General features: G+C 40.4%; 2 protein-coding genes across 6 annotated transcripts in view; one reads left to right on the top strand and one right to left on the bottom strand.

Annotated features, from left to right (window-relative positions):
• CEP290 (centrosomal protein 290) overlaps positions 1-4,410 on the top strand; it is a 46,174-nt gene extending 41,764 nt beyond the window's left edge. For all 3 annotated transcript variants that reach the window (XM_026049748.1, XM_026049747.1, XM_026049746.1), the window contains 5 exons: positions 909-1,050; positions 1,514-1,587; positions 1,711-1,814; positions 3,190-3,296; positions 3,626-4,410. In XM_026049748.1, the coding sequence (XP_025905533.1) occupies positions 909-1,050; positions 1,514-1,587; positions 1,711-1,814; positions 3,190-3,296; positions 3,626-3,814 (616 nt within the window). In that variant the 3' untranslated portion in view covers positions 3,815-4,410. The remainder of the gene's footprint in view (positions 1-908; positions 1,051-1,513; positions 1,588-1,710; positions 1,815-3,189; positions 3,297-3,625) is intronic.
• A 349-nt stretch (positions 4,411-4,759) lies between these two features.
• On the bottom strand, positions 4,760-22,511 carry CUNH12orf29 (chromosome unknown C12orf29 homolog). Of its 3 annotated transcripts, none has more exons than XM_026049751.1 (7): positions 22,470-22,511; positions 9,069-9,186; positions 8,462-8,557; positions 7,918-8,034; positions 7,360-7,554; positions 6,471-6,640; positions 4,760-5,417 (listed from the first exon to the last, which is right to left on the bottom strand). In XM_026049751.1, the coding sequence occupies exons 1-7, from the start codon at positions 22,473-22,475 to the stop codon at positions 5,229-5,231; spliced, it is 891 nt and encodes a 296-aa protein (XP_025905536.1). In that variant the 5' UTR covers positions 22,476-22,511; the 3' UTR covers positions 4,760-5,228. The 3 variants fall into 3 exon arrangements, with proteins under 3 accessions (XP_025905536.1, XP_025905534.1, XP_025905535.1); XM_026049749.1 differs by lacking the exon at positions 22,470-22,511 and adding an exon at positions 10,670-10,788; XM_026049750.1 differs by lacking the exon at positions 22,470-22,511 and adding an exon at positions 10,132-10,178.

Below are 22,511 nucleotides of genomic sequence, written 5' to 3'. Positions count from 1 at the left end.
TATACATACATGTACTACACTGTTGTAACTAAAAGCTTTTATTTACATTTGCTTTAACATATTGAAATGTGATTTTAAAGTAAGCGAATACCATCCAGACATAGCTTACCATGGGAAGCTTATTTGGGCATCTTAGCATTTAATCCACCTCATCACAACACCCTCAAAGCATTTATGGGGTAACAGCGACCTTACTAGGGCAGATAGAAGCATCATGTGAGTGACATGTGGGACGGCTCTTCTGCAGGTAGGAAGATGTTGGGGAGTGCATAAGTATCTGAAAACATACCTTAGGGGATTACACTAAAAAACTTAAGAAGTGCTTTCCAACCAAGTCTGTGATTCTACAAAACCCTTTGTTAATTATTTTTGAATGCTTGTATGATTTGAAACAAAACTGCATTATTCTTCTCAGTTTATAGTTACACTGGGATAAACATAACTGCTTAGAAAACATTTTCTTTAAAGTCCATCATCTTTATCTGCATTAAACCTTCTAAGATGTTATTTTCTATAAACTGTTAAAAAATGTACTGTCAAAGTATTTTAGACCTGATGAATGTTACACTGCATCATTCAAATGAGTACAATAAGAGACTTCTGCATGCTTTTAACAGGAGGTAGACTGGAATATATGTGCAATATCCTAAAAACAGATTTTTGTTTTAAATGTAGACCTGAAGTAAGAAAGATCCACAAAGGTGTAGTGTTTTGAAAAGTCTTTTCCAAAATATATTTCTCATGCTTTACTCGGCTTGATTTATGAACAAGACCTGTAATTATTTCAAAGCTACCCTGGACATTTTATGATGTATGGTATATCACTTCCTGAAATATATAAGTCTCGGTTTCTGTAAAAGATTAGCTTATGTTCTCTATTTTTTTTTTTTTTTTATTTCTATTTTCAGGATGTATGAAACTAAGGTGAAGGAACTGGAAACTGCTATTGCTAAAAAAGACCAAAGCATTACTAACCTTAAACAGTTGCTTCAAGAGGCAACAGAACGGGAACACAATGCTGATAAATACTTACAAGACTTGAAAGAACAAGTGAGTAAAACTATCCAGAACACCATGAATAGTTTTGTTGTAAAGGATTTTTTTTCTTTGATCATAGGAAAGTTTTTAGGCACGGATACTTCTATCTGTCTTAAAATCTTTTAGCTTTCTCAACAGAGGAAGTTTACTGCAGGAACTTTCTTGCATTTTTTTGACTGACTTAGATATGAAATTCAACTTCAGGATGGCAATTTCCAGTTGGCATTATGTGGGTTTTTTTGTTTGTTTGTTTTTGTTTTTGTTTTTTTTAATACATTTCACGCATGAGGTGCAAAACGGTTAAAAAGAATAAGGCAATTTCAACAGCTAGAATAAGGTGTGGTTAGAATAAGGGAAAATTACACATTATCCCCCATTTATCTTTTTAACCCTTACAAATAGAATCAAATATTTCCATCTTAACTGTGATGACTGTGGATACAATTTTTAAAGTAAAACTTTGTTACCTTTCAAGATTGAGATTCTCAAACACTTCCCTGAAGGGGCTGCGACAGAGGAAGGCCTCATCCAGGAACTTCAACTTTTAAGGTAATGTAGTTGAAAAAACAATAGCCAATATACATGACATAAGAATGATCAGAAAATAGCCATTGCAACTCTTAGATATATATTTATGTTATAAAAATATTCTAAAAATATTTTATATTACAGATTAACTAATAATCAGTTGGAGAATGAGAAAGCAGAGCTAGCTCACCAGGTGGAAATTCACAAGCTACGAGTAGACACAAATACGACTGAAGGCCCTGCAGCTGGTACTCATTTTCAACACCTTAAGCCCTTGTGTTTTGGATTCAAGATTTTTTTTCATGTAATATGTATTCAAGGGGAAAATAAACCTACTGAAGAATTTGAATTACATTAATGCCAAAATAGCATGAACTGGAGGAAAAATAAGGCCTCATTTTAACTATGTAATATTTTTATAAAGAAATGTTTGTAAAAAATCTCAGCAACTTAGTAATGTGGAAGAGAAGCTGAATTTTTGGTAAAATTTTTCCTGTCAGAATGGATGTGTATTTGATAATACCCCTTTAAAATTTGACTACTGTTAAGATTTCAGACCTTCATTGAAACTGTTGCCTACTTGTTGAGGATTTTCAGCTCCCACCAAACAAATGACTTCATAGGGATCACTTGCATTAGGAATTTGGAGTCATACAGGAAATTCAAAATCTTGGTTAGGTCTAGCTCATGAGTCTTAGAAGTCAGTACAAAATGTTGTACACTTTATAATGCTGTAGCAATAAATATTAGCAAACATTCTGTTGTTAATGGAACTGAGGGCAAAGCTGTGAGCTTTTCGTATGCTCGACTGAAAAACTCCTTTAAATTCTTCCTTTAAATGAGAATCGTCCCTAAGTGATGTGAGGCCTACCTGCAGAATCATGTCAAGTGGAAAAATAATCAGTGGCATAATTAATGTTCATTTTCAACAGTCAAGTTAGCTTTTGACTCTAGAATTTTCTAGAGATCTTGTGTGTGTGTCTGTGTGTGTGTGTCTGTGTGTATGTGAGAGAGAGAGAGAGATGGTTTTTTTCTCTATCTGGTTTTCAGTTGGAACTGTAGGGGTTTTCTTAGGCCAATTGTCTCAACAAAAAGGATAGAGAGGTGCCCTAAAACCTTGGTAGTAAACAATAGGCAAGTAAAAAAGAAGGAAGAATGATTTTCTTGGGCTTCCTCCAAATTCAAGGAAAAAAACAAAAAAAAGGACATGTAAGTGAGTCCTGTAGGTAAGATAATTGCTAGGTCTGTTTCCACGTATTAGCTCTAGGAATTGTTTAAGCATTACCAGAGATTCCTTCTGCTGAAAGGACACATATATTTTTGATATCCATATGGAAAACAGAGCAGAGCAAGAACAGGAGGCCACGAAGAACATTACAGAGCAGCATGTTGCCATTTGATAGTTAAAAAAAAAAGTATAACTACTGCAATAATGAGTTATAAGATTTAGAGACCACGATCTACTTTTTACAAGAACTAAAGGGAAACTCGTATTATCTAAGCCTGTTCTGGTGGTTTTATGCAAAACCAGGTTTGCACGTTAACTGTCTCAGTTTTTATTGTTCATTTTATTCATCTAGTTCATTTCATTACTTTTAAATTTCTTTAATTATCATTTTGCAGGGCATAATGGAATCCTAGATAAGAATAAAAATGATAAGTTAATGACAGAAGTAGCTGATCTTCAGACAAAACTGCATGCCTCAGATCTGGAAAAAGAGCAGTTAAAGGTGAGGTGTAAGGTTTGTGCCATCCTATGCAAGATAAACGAGCAAAGTTATGGGCAGCTCGAAAGATCTGTTTAATACCTAGTTAAACTTAATTATTAAATTGTTGGTTAAACATATCCCCTAGAACATGGCTTTGTTATTTATGAAGCTTGTTTTCTATTTTATGAATTTGCTGTTATTGGATAGATTTTACTATTTGTACAGTGAAAACATTCTTATTCTGATCATTTACCCTTTTAAGGAGAAAAAAAGTCAACACAGCTACTGTCGGAATTTACTTCCTAAGTTCTAGAGAGGTATATAGAATTTTTATTTTATTCATTTTATAGGAAGAAATAAAAAGACTAAGAAAAGAACTGGACAACTTTGATCCTTCCTTTTTTGAAGAAATTGAGGACCTGAAATATAACTACAGTGAAGAAGTGAAAAAAAATATTATCTTAGAAGAAAGACTAAAACAGCTTTCTGAGGGTCTTGGTATTCATGTGGATATTCCAGCCAATACTTCTGCTGACTAGGCTATGTTTAATAAACTCTGTATCACTACAGAAAATAAATTCTGAGTAATCACATAATACTGTTCATTATTTATCTGTTTTTATCCTGGTATGCTAAAAGTCCCTCAAAGGTGCAACAGGTGCACATTCCTAAGGGTGCAAAATCTAATTAAGATAATAAATGAATTGGAGGCAATATTTATCTCTTGTAGTCAAAACAGAAAACTAGTCTTACCCCCTGCACCTTGTGTGAATGTAGAACAGTAATTTTGGGCAGATGCTGTTATTCAGGAATGCAGGAATTCCTTTTAACCTAAAAGATCAAATGCACTCAACAAGCTAAGGGTGGTAAACACCACATCAATAATATGTAATTTGTTCTTGCTGTCTCCTGCTAGCATGTATTTCACATAAAGACTCAGGGTCACTGTGCAGGTTGTCTCCAGTCAAAGAAGAACGTTGATTATTTTCTACCTCTATTTTGGAAAAATCCAAGAATGAAGATGTAAAAATAAATGTGTAATGTTTCAGCCAAGGTAACTATTTCTGTAGATAAATGTACAGTTGCTTCCAATTTTTTTTTAGGTTTTTATATACTTTGTATAGCTGGATGTATACTTTCATAATATAGACAAAATAAAGCTCACTGCATTCATTGTGTATTCTCACTTTTATTAATCTCTTTTGAAAAATAACATGTTTCCCTTGATATACAGTTCCCCAATTAAGATGCAGTCATAAAAGGGGTATTACGAGACCATGGCTTTTTCTAATTACCAAGGACTTCAAAACAGATCTAGCATACTTTCTACTGCTTACCCTGTTTTTTTTTCTTGTGTATCCCAAAATAGTGGAAATACCTGCAAGACACAGCTTAAATAAGTTTAAGTAGCAACTTGCTGCATATCGCTGTAGCTTATTAGTTAAATAATACACTGGAAAGTATTCAGCCAAGAAAAACTGCTGCAACTTAAACTTAGCACATTTCAGACCTCTTTCTGGTCCCAAATGAAATCTGCCTTTCACTGATAAGAAACAATGAGATCCTAAATCTGAATTCTAAATGTAAGTGTCCTAATTGTATGTAAGGAAGTGTAACCTATGGAAACTTTTACAGTTGGCTGCATTCATGAAATAAGCTACAAGGACTAGCCAGTGTCAGACAACATACTTCTTACTTAGCAGTTTCAAGAAACAGCTTTTGAACCTAAGGATTTTTCAGAACCGACTATTAAGCAGAGAGATCTAGCTATAAGCATGCTGTGAATGTCACATTTCCTTTTGTGAGCTATAGTTTTGCATAAATGGCTATTTTTACTTAGAGTTCAGCTAGGCTGTTACCTAAGGGACAAAGTGCTTTGTTAAGAGTTCTCTGTGATAAACAGAAAAATAGGAGGAATGCAGCAAATGGCAATGAATTTAAAAGAAAAATCTTTCAAGCATCAAAGTTGATATCTTTTAATCTGTCAAATCTTTGACCATCTAGCTTTGAAAAATGGTGAAACAAACTCTTTGGTTCAAAGTTGCAGTCATATTTTGTTCTATTAAAGGAAATGACAACAGGCTGAGAATTCAGATATGTTTCTGCAGTTGGCCAGCGTAAACCAAGATGATGGCGATGGAGCTGGAATAAAAGAAACAGGATCACTTTAGAGACTGTAATATAGTAGTAACCCAACACTTGCCAGCTACTGGAGCCGATGATTTGAAGATCCCTTGCACTGGGTCATTCACTATCCATCGCCCTTATTCATCATTTTAGTGATTAACAAAGAAGCACAAAAGGCAAGCTAGAACCAAGGTGTCCTCCACAGCTTAAGAAATTACATTAACTTGTCTTTTACTCAAAGAGGACACTTTTCTTATTTAAAAAAAAATAAGTCAACATTACAAAAGATAGATTACCAAAATAAAAGAAGTCTTACAATATCGAGAGCTTCGTATACAGACAAGGAAGATAACCATTATTCTATTCTCTCAATTACTTCATTAATGGGGAAAAAAAAAGTATAGTGTCATTACCGTAATCACCATTCAGCAGCCTGGCTAACTGCACTGTCACACAATTTCTTAGGAAAATGTTTACTACCGAAGAATTTGGAAAACAAGGTAAAGGTTTCCAAGCAAGCAAGACACAACCAGCTAGTATAAATTATGACAGTACTTTCTGACTAGGCACTAATACTTTTCATTATGACTAAAATTAGCTTAAGTCTTAAAGACTGCAATTACTCAAGCAAGAATACAAACAGCTTGTGTTATTTCCATATTCCTATGACAAAATGAAACCCTAGTAGGTGCTGGAATACCAGAGCTCTACCTTGAAAGATCAATAGACTCTGGAAATCTACAGGATCTAATAGGTTGTTGTCCATTTGTTTTATGAATATGCATGGACATCAACAGTTTACATGGGGAACATCATAGTAGTATTTATATGGAAATAGGATTTTTGAAGACAAGAGATAAAAGAATTGATAGAAGTTGTCACATCCTAATTCTTCTGTTTCAAAAATACCTATGAGTATTTTTTTTTCACTCAAACATAAGCAGCAGTAAATATTGCTTAAATATATTTTCTTTCTCCTGGCCTTTATTTTTTCTTTTTCAGTGCTTTTTTTTTTTTAAAAAAGTTGGGGACTTTTAAATTGATTTTTGTGTGCTAATCTATATTTACCTTGATTAAACGTCCATCGTTGCAATGCCACACAATTCCTTCAACTTTACCCTCGCTGCAGCCTTCAAACCAGGACAATATATCTTTTTGTTTCAAAGCAGGTGAATTCTTAATTTCAAATGCTCCATGCGGTACAAGAAAATGTACAGGCTGTTTCTTGCTTCCTAATCCTGTGTTAAAAGAAACATAAGCCTTCCTGATAGCCTGATAACAATCCGAGCTAAGAGTTTCCTCACTTTTGTTACTACAGCTATAACAAAAACACGCTATCAAAGTAGATTTCTATTGGATACTGCAATTTTGTCTTCCTTTAAATAGACAAATAAACATATCTAACTACAAAAAAGAGACCAAGGCAAGACACTGAAATACCTGTCTGTGAAGTGCATTAAACATGAGCTCAAGACCATATCTTCATCACTGAGAAAGATTACTTCAACAGTAGAGCTCTTTTTCCTCTCAAGTGGAACACAGCTCTATGCCAAAACAGCATGAGTAGTTTTCTCCAGTTACATACATGCAAAACTGAACTTTATGCTGCATTTTCATATCAAGGAAGCTACTGTCATGCAGAAGCTTATACTGTTCTCTGCAAGAATGAACTGTTCTGCTTAACCGGAAAGACTCAAGTTAAAGCAACTCTACAGCATCTCCTGAAGAACATGAATGCAGAAAGAGGTCTAACAAACAAATGGACTCATAACTACTCAGCTTTACTATTTTAGGTACTATGCTGTGAACATTCTTTGAGCTATTCCTTCATTCCATTCTAAAAAGGCTACATTACTAGCTAGAACATAGAACTTTTTTTGTTAGACAAAATAGTAGTACATGTTTCAATCAAAATTATCACTCAATATAAAAGTATTCAACAAGGAACTATACTTACCATATGGATTTGCATTAATATTAGTTCCAATAAGCTCCAGTGTTTGTTCTAAAAGGTCTGACAAAGGCACCGGACTGATTTCCAGAAGCCCAGGGTCAGCATGGTGCTTCAAAACCAGCGCTATTTCAGCATCATAATTTATAACAGATGAGTGCCAGCAATACTGTTTACTATTTTTCTCCACAGGCACCCAGCCTAAGAAAAAACATTGTATTTTACCAAACTAAAAGCATAGATTTATCAAATGCTTATCAGAACTCTACATGCATTAAAAATCAGATACCTTAACTATGAACAGAAAGTGTATATATGCCGTATCTCCAAAAAATGTCAAAGGAACTTTAAAATGAGAACTATGGTTTCAGTTGAAGTTTCCTGAGACTCTACAGTTCATGGACACAAGTAATTATTTTTGCTGTGTCATAACTTACTGAGAAGTGAACAACTGATATTCATTTTGTTTTCTGAATATGTTGCTACTACATGTAATTCAGAAACTAGCTCTAGTTCACTTAAAAAACATTTTTTTTCATTTTAACTGTGTTTTTCTATACATACCTGGCATATGTCCATTTTCATCAGGCAAAGGATTCCCATTACAGAACTCTATTTCCTTTGCTGGAATCCAGCAATCTGGAACAGGCTTGAAATCTTCTTCAATATTCCAAACAAACTCTAAACATATATATGTGACATTTAGTTTCTGGCAAACTCTTAGCCATTTTTACATTTTGAAACTCTTGCAATGTCAGAATTAAAACACTATAATAAGATATGATTTTTTTAAAATATATTTTTAAAGGTGATATTCACAGTTACTCGGTACAAGTACCAAACCATATTTTGGCAGTCTAGAATTAGAATAGTTTGAAGTAGCATAAAAGCATTTGGGAAGTTTAATATGTTAAAACTGACTCAGATTCAGAAACACTGCTTAGATAGCCAACATTATATTTAAACTACAGCAAGAGAAGTAAAGTTAGGAATGACATTAAGAAGAAAAATTATGGAGTGGGATCACTGACATTTCCTCATTAGACCCAAGGTGTTCATACACCTGAAATGCCTACATTACCAATGCAGGAAAGAGATATTCACCAACCTTTGCTATCTTCCAGAGAATACAGGAATCGTTTAAACTTCTTCTCAGCTTGTTTGTTGGGTTTTCTATCCAACCTGGCCCACAGGTATGGCTGCCCTAGAAATGCCACAGATATAAAGCAAGCAGTTTATTTAGGTAACACTACTCTCTGCATAGCATTGAAACTGATTATGTAAAAATAAAATATCTATTTGTCACTGAAGAAACTTCATTATTAACTATAATTCATAAAAGATCACAGTCTTCTCATTTCTTCTAAACGTTCTCTTTTTTTAATCCTCAAGGAAATTAAACACCTGTTATATAAATTCTTGAGTATAAAAAAAGTTTAATGATTGAAAATATTCAAGTGGATTAGCCCAGTTTCTTACTTTGTGTGTAAACTTAAACTTCATATATGCTGGAGACTAAAATCTGTAACAATTTTATAGATGTCTATGAAATTGTATTTACAGCAACTATAACACTAAACTGTCAACTGTTTAGTTAAAAATTTTTAATTCCTCAAATGCTATAATCTTAGGAAAACATAGAATAGAGGGGGAAACTAGGGGAAACATAAGGCTACTGGACAACATAAGAAATAAGCATATGGATCTTCCATTACCTTTGTAAGTAGTTACGTAACAGCAGGTTCCATCTACCTTCTCAGTAGGAATTGCATTATATATATCCGCATCTAATGCTTTCCGACTTATAGTTTCAGTTGCCAATACTTTAAATGGCTGAGAAGAAGACAGACATGTTAAACCCCCATCACAACTGCCTGTTGTCACTGATTCTTGCTTGTTATAGTTGCCCTTTACAAAGACAAAATTATACATGATAATTGCTAATACTACCTAAACACAACCTTATTTCTTCCAAACATTCGTTTGACACATGCCGTAACACGAAAGAACAAAGGCAACCTACTTGCAAACTATTTTCCCTTTTTCCATTCTTGATTTATATTTACAGATGACTTCAAGTAGTGCCTATAATTTAGAAGGGCTCCACCCCAATGACACAAAATTCTGAAATGTGCCTCCCTGCATGTCTATGGCAATTGAAGTTCAACATGTGTCTAACGACCATTTGCTCTTCTGGTTTGGAGCTGAAAGTCAGTAGCTGCTCTGCAATAGTGGTTAGTGCTAATGCTAAAAATATGTTGGTTCAATACAGCATACCAGCATTAACTACCACTTAACTAACCACTAGCACTTACCAGTGTTGTCAACTAAACATTTTCCCCTTAAAAAAGGCAAAGAAATAAGTGATCTGGGAATCTGCAACTATTCCAAATTTCTATGAGATACAGAACTCATTTCAATAGGATTTCAATTTCAATGAAAACGTGATCATTTGTTTTTAGGTTAAGATATTTTCCTGTATAATAACTATATTTTCCTCTGCAATAATAATCCATCCTTCTCTCTCTAATCAGTTTTGAATTGTAAGATCTTTCAATAAATCTTTTTTATTTTTTTTTCTGATGGCAAAAAAAAAGCAGCAGATGTCCTTCTCTTGCAAAACTTTCCCATTTCTATGAATTATACAAATTGTCTTCAGAACCTTCTTCCAGCTTTTCTTTACATTACATGGCCTTTATACATATGTACTTAGATGGGGAAAAAAAAAGAAACAAATAAACAAACAAAAGAAGTGTATGTTTACCCATATGTACATACCAGTTGCAGCTCTAACCTCATGTTCTTTTTCATAGACATCTTTTTCAAAAACAACAATACAGGGCAATACACTGACAGACCATCATCGATGTGGGGCAGGCACCTAGAGTTTAACTACTAAGCTATTTACACAATAAGGGCATTTTTGCCCCTCCACCCCAAAGTCAAGCACTCAGGGCAAGAGAAAACACGCAGATGGGCACGAGTATCCTGGACAGGCGGGGAGCAGCAGCAGGTGCCACCACGAAGCGAATCAAAAAACCTAAGTCAGGAAGTCTGTCATTAGACCTAACCCCACACTCGGCCTCTCCAAAATACCCTTCTTATATCTCGCCAACAAGTGACTTCGATTTTGCTCAACTATTTTCACTTCTGCAAGCCTGCAAGCCTGCAGACTCAGAGGAAAATTCCGAGGAGAGGCAAGGGGGAGAGGCAAGGGGTGGGAGGCAAGCGGGGAGACGCAAGGGCCGGGAGGCAGGGCGGGAAGCGGCAAGGGCCACCCGCCGCCTCCCGGCTCGGGCCGCGGGGCTGCGCCGACCTGTCGCTCCCGCTTGGCCGAGGGCTCCTCCTTCACCTCGGTCACGAACAGACACGGCACCTTCTGCTGCACCGAACCCTTACGGCTCATGGCCGCGCCGCCTGCTCGTCGCCGTCCCCGGCCGCGCCGAGGGCCGCGCCGCGCCTCCGCCTCCGTCAGTGAGGAGAGAGGAGGCGGCGCCGCCGCTCTCCGCCCCTGCGCCCGCCTGCGGCTCTGCGTGTGGAGCGGGTCGGGCCGCCATGGCCGCCGCACGAGCGCCGCCCCTGACGGGAGGCGCCATCGGCGGCGCGGGGGTGGCCGCTCGCTAGCCCCGATTTACCGATTCACTGAAACGAGATTAAAAGTCTGCTTCATGAAGGCGCTTAGGCAGTACATGAATTGTGCTTGGCTCATCTCTCATGTTCAGTATAAATTACAAGTCCATCTGTAAGTACAAAGAGTCTCATTAAGCTCTGGAACATCCCAAAACACTGAGCAAAAATTCCCCACCTTCCATATGCAAAAGCCAAAGAGGCAGAACTTTATAAAACATACCTCAAGGAATGATCATTAGCAGGGAGTTAGGTTAGACTGTCAAAAACTTCCCTGTCCACTTCTCCAATAGCATCGTTATGTTACGTTCACTTTACTCTTACAGCTCAGGTCAGTCACTGTATTAAGGCTGTTACAATGTTATGTTGTTCCCTATTACAGTCTGTATCTGTATCTATCAGCTTCCGTTCTCCTTGCCTGACCAGTTCTGCATACGTATCTTTCCTTCTCACTAGAACCACTAGAATTCAAAAGTACTTGTGCTTTCCCAATAACAAAGAACCATACAATAGGGGGAAAAAAAAAAAAAAAACCAAAACTAACCAACCAATCAAAAAAACCCGCCAACTTAATCATACACTGTAGTTTAGTTTGTCCTTCTGAAGTTTTGGTTAGGACTCGTTTTGCTTCGTATACAATAAATATATATATAAAAAAAAGTATACATAAACCAGGACTCAGCGGATGAGTCCAACAGAATAGAAATATACTCTTTTCTGTTAAGTATGTCAATACTAGCTTGTCTTCAATTTACAAGACTAGTATGAAATAGAACACTGTGACTTTTTGTATAAGGAAATGCTGTCTTCCTCCAGTACACTTCCAAAAGTTCTAATCCAGACAGTCCTCATAAGAGAGTTATGTCACTGATATAATAAGAAAATTGTAAAATACTTCCATATGCCTTTTCTTATAGAGTAATACCCTACGCTTAACAAAACTATGCTACTCAAAAGTGAACTCAAGAAGAAGGGGCTTATCACAGAATGGAATAAGGTGAGCCACTCATAAATGAGAAAAATTTGAGAGAAGGAGACAACGGACAGGCAGCATCGGACCAGCTGTGGAAAGGGGATGGAAAAAGAAGCATAGGGGTCGAAAAGAGCTGTGCTGGGAACAGTTTTTTGGGGTTTGGCCCTAAAATGAGTTCCAGCTAGTTGCAGCATGGTCATGAAAAACTGGTTCAGATTTAGGGTCAGAGTTATGCTTAGGACTGAGAGAACAGGAGAGTGTAGGGGCACCATTACAGTAGGTGTGGAAAGGGGCTTAAAAAAAGAATCATACCAGTGCCAAAAGAGATGTGCTAGAAGCACCTTTTTAAAACTGGTGAAAAAATGAGTTCTACTGACAAAAGAGGCCTGAAGAAAAAATGTTTTACACCTATGGTTAGGGCTGGTGTCCTTTACCAGCCTCCTTCAACTGCCACTGGATTGCTATATCTGCGCTCTCTCCTCTTCCGAACCCTAAATCCAGCCCTAACTGGGAAAAATTTTTTCAGGCCAGAGCTGGAACTAGGACCCATGCTGTGGCCATAACCAAAAAGTGCTCCCAGCACAGCTCTCTTGGCACCGCTAGGATTCCTTTGACAGCCATTTTCCACGCCAACTCCAATGCTGCCTCCACGCTTTCCCCTTTTCTGAACCCTAACCCTAACCCTAGGTGGGAAAGTTTTTCAGGGCCGGGCGGCCACTAGCACCCATGTTGTGGCCAAAACCAAAAAGTGCTCCCAGCACAGCTCTCTTGGCACCACTTGGATTTCTTTCACAGCCCCTTTCAACTCCAACTCCAGTGCTTCCTCTACGCTTTCTCCTTTAGTGAACCCTAACCCTAACCCTAGGCGGGAAAGTTTTCCAGGGCCGGGCGGCCACTAGGACCCATGTTGTGGCCAAAACCAAAAAGTGCTCCAAGCAAAGATCTCTTGGCACCACTAGGATTCCTTTCACAGCCCCTTTCCACTCCAACTCCAGTGCTTCCTCCACGCTTTCTCCTTTTCTGAACCCTAACCCTAACCCTATACGGGAAAGTTTTCCATGGCCGAGCGGCCACTAGAACCCATGTTGTGGCCAAAACCAAAAAGTACTCCCAGCTCAGCTCTTTTTCCACCGCTACGATTTCTTTCACAGTCTCTATCTACACCCACTGCAATGTTGCCTCCACGCTTTCTCCTTTTCTGAACCCTAACCCTAACCCTAAGCCTAGGTGGGAAAGATTTTCAGGGCCAGGATGCCACTAGGACCCATGTTGTGGCCAAAACCAAAAAGTGCTCCCAGCACAGCTCTCTTGGCACCACTAGGATTTGTTTCACAGCCTCTTTCCACTCCCACTGCAATGTTGCCTCCACACTTTCTCCTTTTCTGAACGCTAGCCCTAACCCTAGGCGGGAAAGGTTTTCAGGGCCGGGCTGCCACTAGGACCCATGTTGTGGCCAAAACAAAAAAGTGATCCCAGCACAGCTCTCCTGGCACCGCTACGATTCCTTTCACAGTCCCTTTCAACTCCAACTCCAGTGCCATCTCCACGCTTTCTCCTTTTCTGAACCCTAACCCTAGGCGGGAAAGTTTTCCAGGGCCGGGCTGCCACTAGTACCCAGGTTGTGGCCAAAACCAAAAAGTGCTCCCAGCACAGCTCTCCTGGCACTGCTAGGATTCCTTTCACAGTCCCTTTCCACTCCCACTGCAATGTTGCCTCCACGCTTTCTGCTTTTCTGAACCCTCACTCTAACCCTAATCCTAGGTGGGAAAGCTTTTCAGGGCCGGGCGGCCACTAGGACCCACGTTGTGGCCAAAACCAAAAGGTGCTCCCAGCACAGCTCTCTTGGCACAGCTAGGATTCCGTTGACAACCCGTTTCCACACCAACTCCTGTGCCATCTCCACGCTTTCTCTTTTTCGGAACCCTAGCCCTAACCCTAGGCGGGAAATTTTTCCAGGGGTGAGCGGCCACTGGGACCCATGTTGTGGCCAAAACCAAAAAGTGCTCCCAGCACAGCTCTCTTGGCACCACTAGGATTCCTTTCAGAGTCCCTTTCCACTCCAACCGCAGTACTTCCTCTACGCTTTCTCCTTTTCTGAACCCTAACCCTAACCCTATGCCTTGGTGGGAAAGATTTTCAGGGCCGGGCGGCCACTAGGACCCATATTGTGACCAAAACCAAAAAGTGCTCCCAGCACAGCTCTCTTGGCACCGCTACGATTCCTTTCACAGCCTCTTTCCCCTCCCACTGCAACGTTGCCTCCACGCTTTCTCCTTTTCTGAACCCTAACCCTAACCCTATACGGGAAAGTTTTCCAGGTCTGGACTGCCACTACGACCCATGTTCTGGCCAAAACCAAAAAGTGCTCCCAGCACAGCTCTCTTGGTACCACTTGGATTCCTTTCACAGCCCCTTTCCACTCCAACTCCAGTGCTTCCTATATGCTTTCTCCTTTTCTGAACCCTCACCCTAACCCTAACCCTAGGTGGGAAAGGTTTTCCAGGGCTGGGCTGCCACTAGGACCCATGATGTGGCCAAAACCAAAAAGTGCTCCCAGCACAGCTCTCTTGGCACCGCTACGATTCCTTTCACAGTCCCTATCCACTCCCACTGCAATGTTGCTTCCACGCTGTCTCCTTTTCTGAACCCTAACCCTAACCCTAGGTGGGAAAGGTTTTCAGGGCCGGGATGCCACTAGGACCCATGTTGTGGCCAAAACCAAAAAGTGCCCCCAGCACAGCTCTCTTGGCACCACTTGGATTCCTTTCACAGTCCCTTTCAACTCCAACTCCAGTGCCATCTCCACGCTTTCTCCTTTTACCCTACCCCTAACCCTAACCCTAGGTGGGAAAGCTTTTCCAGGGCCGGGCTGCCACTAGGACCCATGTTGTGGCCAAAACCAAAAAGTGCTCCCAGCACAGCTCTCCTGGCACCGCTACGGTTCCTTTCACAGTCCCTTCCTCCTCCCACTGCAACAATGACTCCACACTTTCTCCTTTTCTGAACCCTAACTCTAACCCTAACCCTAAACCTAGGCAGGAAAGGTTTTCAGGGCCGGGCGGCCACTAGGACCCATGATGAGGCCAAAACCAAAAAGTGCTCCCAGAACAGCTCTCTTGGCACTGCTACGATTCCTTTCACAGTCCCTTTTCACTCCCACTGCAACAATGCCTCCACACTTTCTCCTTTTCTGAACCCTAACCCTAACCCTAACCCTAGGTCGGAAAGATTTCAAGGGCCGGGTGGCCACTAGGACCCATGATGTGGCCAAAACCAAAATCTGCTCCCAGCACAGCTCTCTTGGCACCACTTGGATTCCTTTCACAGCCCCTTTCAACTCCAACTCCAGTGCCATCTCCACACTTTCTCCTTTAGTGAACCCTAACCCTAACCCTAGGTGGGAAAGATTTTCAAGGCCGGGCGGCCACTAGGACCCATGTTGTGGCCAAAACCAAAAAGTGCTCCCAGCACAGCTCTCTTGGCACCACTTGGATTTGTTTCACAGCCTCTTTCCACTCCCACTGCAATGTTGCCTCCACGCTGTCTCCTTTTCTGAACCCTAACCCTAACTCTAGGTGGGAAAGGTTTTCAGGGCCGGGCTGCCACTAGGACCCATGTTGTGGCCAAAACCAAAAAGTGCTCCCAGCACAGCTCTCTTGGCACCGCTACGATTCTTTTCACAGCCCCTTTCCACTCCAACTCCAGTGCCATCTCCACGCTTTCTCCTTTTCTGAACCCTAACCCTAGGCGGGAAAGTTTTCCAGGGCCGGGCTGCCACTAGTACCCAGGTTGTGGCCAAAACCAAAAAGTGCTCCCAGCACAGCTCTCTTGGCACCACTTGGATTCCTTTCACAGCCCCTTTCCACTCCAACTCCAGTGCTTCCTCTATGCTTTCTCTTTTAGTGAACCCTAACCCTAACCCTAACCCTAACCCTAACCCTAACCCTAACCCTAGGTGGGAAAGACTTTCAGGGCCGGGCGGCCACTAGGACCCACGTTGTGGCCAAAACCAAAAAGTGCTCCCAGCACAGCAGAAGCACCGCTATGCTTCCTTTACCAGCCTGATCTAATATCAGCTCCACTGCTGTCTCTATGTTCTCTCATTCTCTCAACCCTAACGCTAATCCTAGGTGGGAAACTGCTTTTCGGGGTCGGGCTGGCACTAAAACCCATTTTGTGGCCAAAAGCATAATGTACTCCCAATGCAGCTTTTGCTGCACAGCTATGCTTCTTTTGCCAGCCCCTTTCCACCCCAACTCCAATGCTACTTCTACAGTTTTTCATTCTCTCACATCTAACCCTAAGCATAATCCTAGGTGTGAAATTTCTTTTCAGGGCTCAGCTGGCAGTAGGCTCATTTTGTGTCCAAAACCTACAAGTCCTACACAGCACCGCATCTACACAGCACCGCTGTGCTTCCTTTACCATTCCCTTCTTACAGCAGCTCCAATGCTTTCTGTACACTTATTCTCTCAATCCTAACCCTAACTCTATCCCTATATTTGCAACAGCTTTTCAGGGCCGTGCTGGCTCTAGGACCCAGTTTCTGGTCAACAGCGGTGAGTGCTCACAGCACACCTCTCCTTACACCTGTTTTCTTCTTTTGCTAGCCCCTTCCTACATGCCCTTACGCGTTATGTATGTGCTCTCTCCTTTTCTCAACCTTAACTCTAACCCTAACCCTAAATTTTAAAAAGATTTACAGGCCCTTCTGGCTCTAGGAACCATTCTGTTGCTATGTGAGATGATATGTCAAGCTTACACTTTTAAAGGCATTTTATCTTTCTGCTTTATTTCCTGTGAGTCCCAGAGTCAGAATCTCTGATCTCATAGTAACTATAAACAATTTTTGGACAGGGCCAGGGACCAGCCGTGATGTTTTACATATTGTACAGCACCCTATCTTGTTGATGCGGGAGTGCCAGTGTCCAGGAAATGACCTTTATGCATACCCTTCAAATGACTGTAGAAGACTGTTGTTTATTGGGTTTGTCTCAGCATTGTTGTCACAGCACTACGACTTCTTGACCTCAGCATACTTTTGTAAGAGATTGTTGTGGATTCCGTTTGTCCCCAAGAAGATCACCATATCAGCTCCAGATCTGAACAGTGATATTCCCAGCAGTGCCTACCAAGCCACAGTTACGTGTGAGGCTAGTGAAGAGGAATCCACCACGTGCACCAGAGCATACAGCACGAACAACAAATACTAAAATCTTTGAGGAAGTGGGCGGACTCTGTTTCCTACTGCTATTTTCTTAGTGCAACACATTAATACTTTGCTTAAGTGCTCAATAAATGTATTTGATTGGCCGTATTTGATCATTTGCACCTTAATGTCACTCTGAGTATAACCAAGAACTTTTCTGGCTCTGATCTTCCTGGACCATAACATTTAATTGGCATCACAGATAAGATACCACGAAGTAAGAGCGTTGCATTTCACTCCCTGTATCACCCACTTTTTTATTATGTGTATACCTCTCAGAGGTAAGAGGTGGATTTGCAGAAACTGATGAGTTACCACCCTGAAACGACCACCCTGCCTCTTAGATATGGGTGATAATGAAACTGCCCTTGAAGGCAGAGATGTAACACATTTTTAGGTATTACATGTATACCTCTCAGATATGTAGGAAGTGGATTTGTAGAAACATACAAGTTACCTTCCCGAGACAACCACTTTGACTTTTAGACAATGAAATTGTGCCCCAAGGCAGAGATGTTTTTATACACTCTTTTAGAGAAACACAATGCTCACCCTTCCATGCCAGGCATGGACCAGGCACAGAAAAATTGGCATAATTTGCAGAGTGTAACAGAATAAATCAGTGCTTTGCAAAAGGATGCTAGACTTCAATTTGGAAAAGGAAAATCAATTATTTGTCCCAAACAAGGTGCTAAGTTAGTCATAGCTGTGGAAGCTAGAGAACAACAGTGCACAGTAGAATCCCGAATCATATAATCTTTAGAAGATTTGGTCCAGTCCTGGCAGAGACAAGCAGAGAACTTAAAGGAGAAATTAGAAGAGGAAAGAATCCAGGTAAGTTATTTGCAATCCACCCTAAAGGAACAACTCCTCATAGTCAAGGACAGATCTTCACTCCCTGGAAACAAGATCAAATACCCTAATAAGAGTTAGAGAATTAGAAATCAGAGAAAATGAAATTAAGACTGGATAAATTAGATACCCCTGTTCACTCTCTGCATCCTGGTCAAAAATGAATTTAAATATGAAGATGACAAGGACAAATTTTCTAAAATTACTACTAAGGAAATTCCATATTCTTATACTTAACTAGCTAAATTAAAAAGGATTTTAGCTGCACCTTCAAGGAATCAGAGACAAAGTATGTCTGGAGAGTATCGTTATCCGGAGGAGACTAAATCCTTGTAAGGGAAAGAGAAGCCTAAGCCTTTACACTTTTCTCATCCAACTCCCACATCTACCCCTGGCAAAGCAAACAATCCATTTGCACCTCTAAGGGAGGAGTTGAGGAGCTAAAAAAAAACCTAAACTGTAAAGACTGGGACTCGGACCACCCAATCTGCATGATGTACAATACATGTATGTCTCCTTCCTCCCTCCCTCCCTCCCTCCCTCCCTTACTTCCTTCCCTCCTTTCTTCCCTCCTTCCTGCCTCCTTCCCTCCTCCCTCCCTCTCTTCCTCCCTTCCTTCCCTTCCTTCCCTTCCTTCCGTGATCAGAAAACTAAGAACTCCACATTACAACAGCCAGTAATTTCAGAAATTATGACATTAGTTTTCCCTTGCAAATCTTCACCTACTATGGTAGTTCCAGAATTTACTAATGCATGTGTCAGAAGAACAAGCACAGAGGGGCACCATAAGGCAGCAGCCCTGGAAATCCCATAGTGCTTGCTGAGACTGCAAAAGAAACAATTCTGCTAGACTTCCTATACATCTGGGAAACTATTGATAATAGCAGTGCAAAATAAGTCCACGATGAATGTCCTCCTTTCATTCCAAATGGGGTAACCTGTTTGGTCTCACTCCACTAAGGCAAGTTCTATTTTCTCTTTTAGTGATCCTCAAGACGGCAAACAAAAGCACTACATCTGAGCTGCTGAAGTCTCTCTAATATGTTTACATTGAAGATGAGGATCTCCTCTGCATGGAGGAATTGAGAAGATTAGGTAGGTCTCAAATGCACGTCACCCATTGTTCTTTTACTACTATTGTGACTGTATTTCTCGTAGCAATTTTAGTGTATAAACTCAATTTATAGTTCAGAAGTAATGGCCTGTTTTGGCATATTATCTCCTCTTATTGACATACTCTGTTTAGCAGCTCTCTGTTCTCATTTTTTGCATCCCTTTAATACTTCTACTTTTAGGCAATATGCCTATTCCTTACACCCATCAGAATAAAGGGTAATATTGTCACTACCAAAATAATCATAACTTAAATTGCTCTAGGTTTGCAGACTTTCAGGACTTCATGGGTTTTACACCATTTGGTCCAGAATTTTCTTTCATTTCGTGTATCATACGAGTCAGTATTGTGTTACTGCCATAATGTGATAAATTGCTCCAATTAGGAACAATATAATTAGTTCAGATGCCATTAGCCAGTTTCTTTCTGTGCCATAATCACAGCATAAAATACAAATCAGTAGGTGTAAACTTCGCACCTCATAATGATTGTCATATTGCCTCTGGTGACAACTCCAGCTGGTTTGATCTGGGCCTGCGATGATGGTAATATATATACCTCCTTATGGACTGGATCACCTGAACTCCATTGTGCCCCATATGGAGGAGGACTCCTGTCTGACCTCACTGGATGGTTTGAGCAAAATGAACAAAAATGGACCTGTTGGGACATGCAAGGGGTGGCAGAACCCAGAAGCAGCTACCAGCACAGCCTGGTGACTGGGAGGACTTCTGGTTTTTGGTTTTTTTTTTTTTTAGTGGTGCTACCATGCGAATGAAATTACAGTTAAGTAAGCAAGCCTATCAGGTAGACAAAATGGCTAATGACACCGATACTTCATATGAGTACCTCTGAGTATACAGTAGCTCCATCATCAATTCTGCACTTGATGCTGTTACAATAAAATGGACTAAATGGACTACCTAAACCTCTCCAGTTCTCACTGTTGCATTTTTATCCCTAATGTTACACAGGATGCAGACCTCTAACTGTTCAAGGTATATGGGCAAGTAAATTCAGATTCACGTTCAGTTACCCAAAAACACTTGGTGACACGGGTTCCAGGGTTTGATATGTTTTTTTTAACTTGTCAGCAAGGTAATACTACTGCAGAGAATTTTGTAGCATGAGTGTTCCATTGGACTTGGCAACACATAAATTCAACCAGAACCTCTTTTCAAAAATTTTGGTCCAATCCCTTTTTTTATCCAGGAAGAGAAAAAAAGATCAATCAATACCTCCCTTACTAGTAGGAGCACTCAGAATTGGAGAAAAGATGAGTGGCCACCAGAATGAATTATACAGCATTAGGGACAAGCCAGAACTCTAGTGAACTGGTTAGTGATGCTCAAGAACCTATTTATAACTTAAATCACATCATGTGGTTTCATGTTGCCCTACAAATTATTACCAATGAGACTGCCTGCGACCTTGATCTATTGGCAGATCAAGCCACACAAATGTGAACAGCAGCATTTCAACATCACATGGATTTCAACTACCTACTAGCCAAAGAAGAGGATGTCTATGGTAAACTAAATGATTCTGTCACATGTTCTAGGTGACCCTGCATGTGCGGTGGAAGGTGGACTAGATGATCTCTAAAAGTCCTTTCCAACCTTAAGGATTATATGATTCTAACTGTTTAAAAATTGACAACAATGGCGAAGCTGTTAAGCAAATCAGATCAGAAATATGAAAACAGGCTCATGTTTCCATCCAAACTTGGAAGGGCTGGGAATTTGATCATTTCTCTTGGCTTCCAGGTGCCCCGTGGGTTAAAGGCATTATCTCCTGTATGTTATGTGGTGTTGCATTGTTACTGTTCCTTTCCTGTTCAATTCCATGCTTTATATAGTTGATTCAATGCACTGTTTCAAGTACGCAATTTGTACTCGCCTTGCCTATCAATTATGTTCTTTTCCACACTTAACTAGTTAACTTCTCTACTTTTCTACCACTGGATGAAGAAACAACAATCTTTGAGCCACAAGGCAGTGTGAGGGACCATATTTCAAGCTCACTGTCTCAAAGCTTGTTTGCCTTTCAGATCAATGTGCTGCAAGAATCGAGCTCAGCAGCTGTGATCGGATAAGTGTTCAAAACAGTTTTCGGATGGAGTCAAGGCAAACTCTCATCCAATTTCACATTTTCATGATCTTTCAAAATCTTAAGTAAAATACCATAGTTTGATTTGATTTTTTTTTAAGGATCTTATTCCCAGTTATTTGGTACAAGCACTAACACTTGGCATATTCTGGCAATCTAAAACTAGGAAGGTTTAAAATAGCACAAAGCATTGCGGAAGAATAAAATTCCCAAATTAACTCAGATTCAGAAATTACTGCCCAAATAGCCAAGATTATATTTAAACTACAGCAAGAGAGTTAGTTTTAAGAATGACATTAAGAAAAAAGTTAGAGGATAGGATCACTAATATTTAGTCTGATGTAGGACTAAAAGCACTCTCCAGGTGAGGAGGAACTTCTTTCCTGTGAGGGTGACAGAGCAGTGGAACAGGCTGCCCAGGGAGGTTGTGGAGTCTCCTACTCTGGAGGTCTTCAAAACCCGCCTGGATGCCACCCTGTGCCACATGCTCTAGGTGTGCCTGCTTGAGCAGGAAGGTTGGACTAGATGATCTGTAGAGGTCCCTTCCAACCTTAAATATTCTGTGAATCTGTGAATCACTAATATTTAGTGATCCTGTCTTCTAACTTTCTTCTTAATGTCATTCACTGTCATCACTATATATGTCATCATGCAATGTCATCACTAATTATTAGTGATCCTACATCAGACCCGAGGTGTTTTTCCAACTGAGATGCTGTCACAGAACGAGTGGCGGCAGGGGTGAGCGACAAAATGAACCTCACTCGTATGAAGAACTAACAATACGATTTATTAATACGGATAATAATATCACAAGATTCTATGGCAAGGTCACTTATTATTCACTGCATGGAGGCTCAAGATAATACACAATTATCTTGGAATACCCTCCCGTTGGGTCACGAGGTTCAGATTGGACCCCCTTGCTCTCCAGGCTCCTCCTGAGAGAGTCTGGGTGTGGCTGGATCCAATCCCAGTCCCAGACCTGGTCAACGGTTTATGACTAAGGGTTTCTGTGCACAGTTACAAAGTAAAGTTAAAGAAACAGAGCGTGCTATATTCACTTACCACAAATCTGTTGTGGAAAGGCATCTCTCAACCTTGAGGAGTAAACCTGGAGAGGCATCCCTGCTCAAGGGGAGATCCTGGTGTGCAAACCCACTGCCATGCAAGGAGAGCTCAAAGGGCTCTCAGGCTGTCCACATATTTATAGGATAAGATGATTGACTTACAGTCATTCTTTCATTTCAGAGGACCTTTGGCTCTCTGTATTA

Source organism: Nothoprocta perdicaria, unplaced genomic scaffold, assembly GCF_003342845.1.
Source record: "Nothoprocta perdicaria isolate Ctin4 unplaced genomic scaffold, notPer1 scaffold_61, whole genome shotgun sequence".
Classification (NCBI taxonomy): Eukaryota; Metazoa; Chordata; class Aves; order Tinamiformes; family Tinamidae; genus Nothoprocta; species Nothoprocta perdicaria.
The sequence above is the reverse complement of the archived record's forward strand: the minus strand, read 5'-3'. Positions and strand labels throughout refer to the sequence as shown.

Bases quoted from the DNA above. Each gene is read 5' to 3' on its own strand.
- CUNH12orf29 (XM_026049749.1), bottom strand. From the start codon at position 10,759: ATGAGCCGTAAGGGTTCGGTGCAGCAGAAGGTGCCGTGTCTGTTCGTG. The intron at 8,035-8,461 runs GTTGGTGAATAT...ATATATGTTTAG, and splicing joins TTCTCTGGAAGATAGCAAAG to AGTTTGTTTGGAATATTGAA. The intron at 6,641-7,359 runs GTAAGTATAGTT...CTTTTAACACAG, and splicing joins TATTAATGCAAATCCATATG to GATTAGGAAGCAAGAAACAG.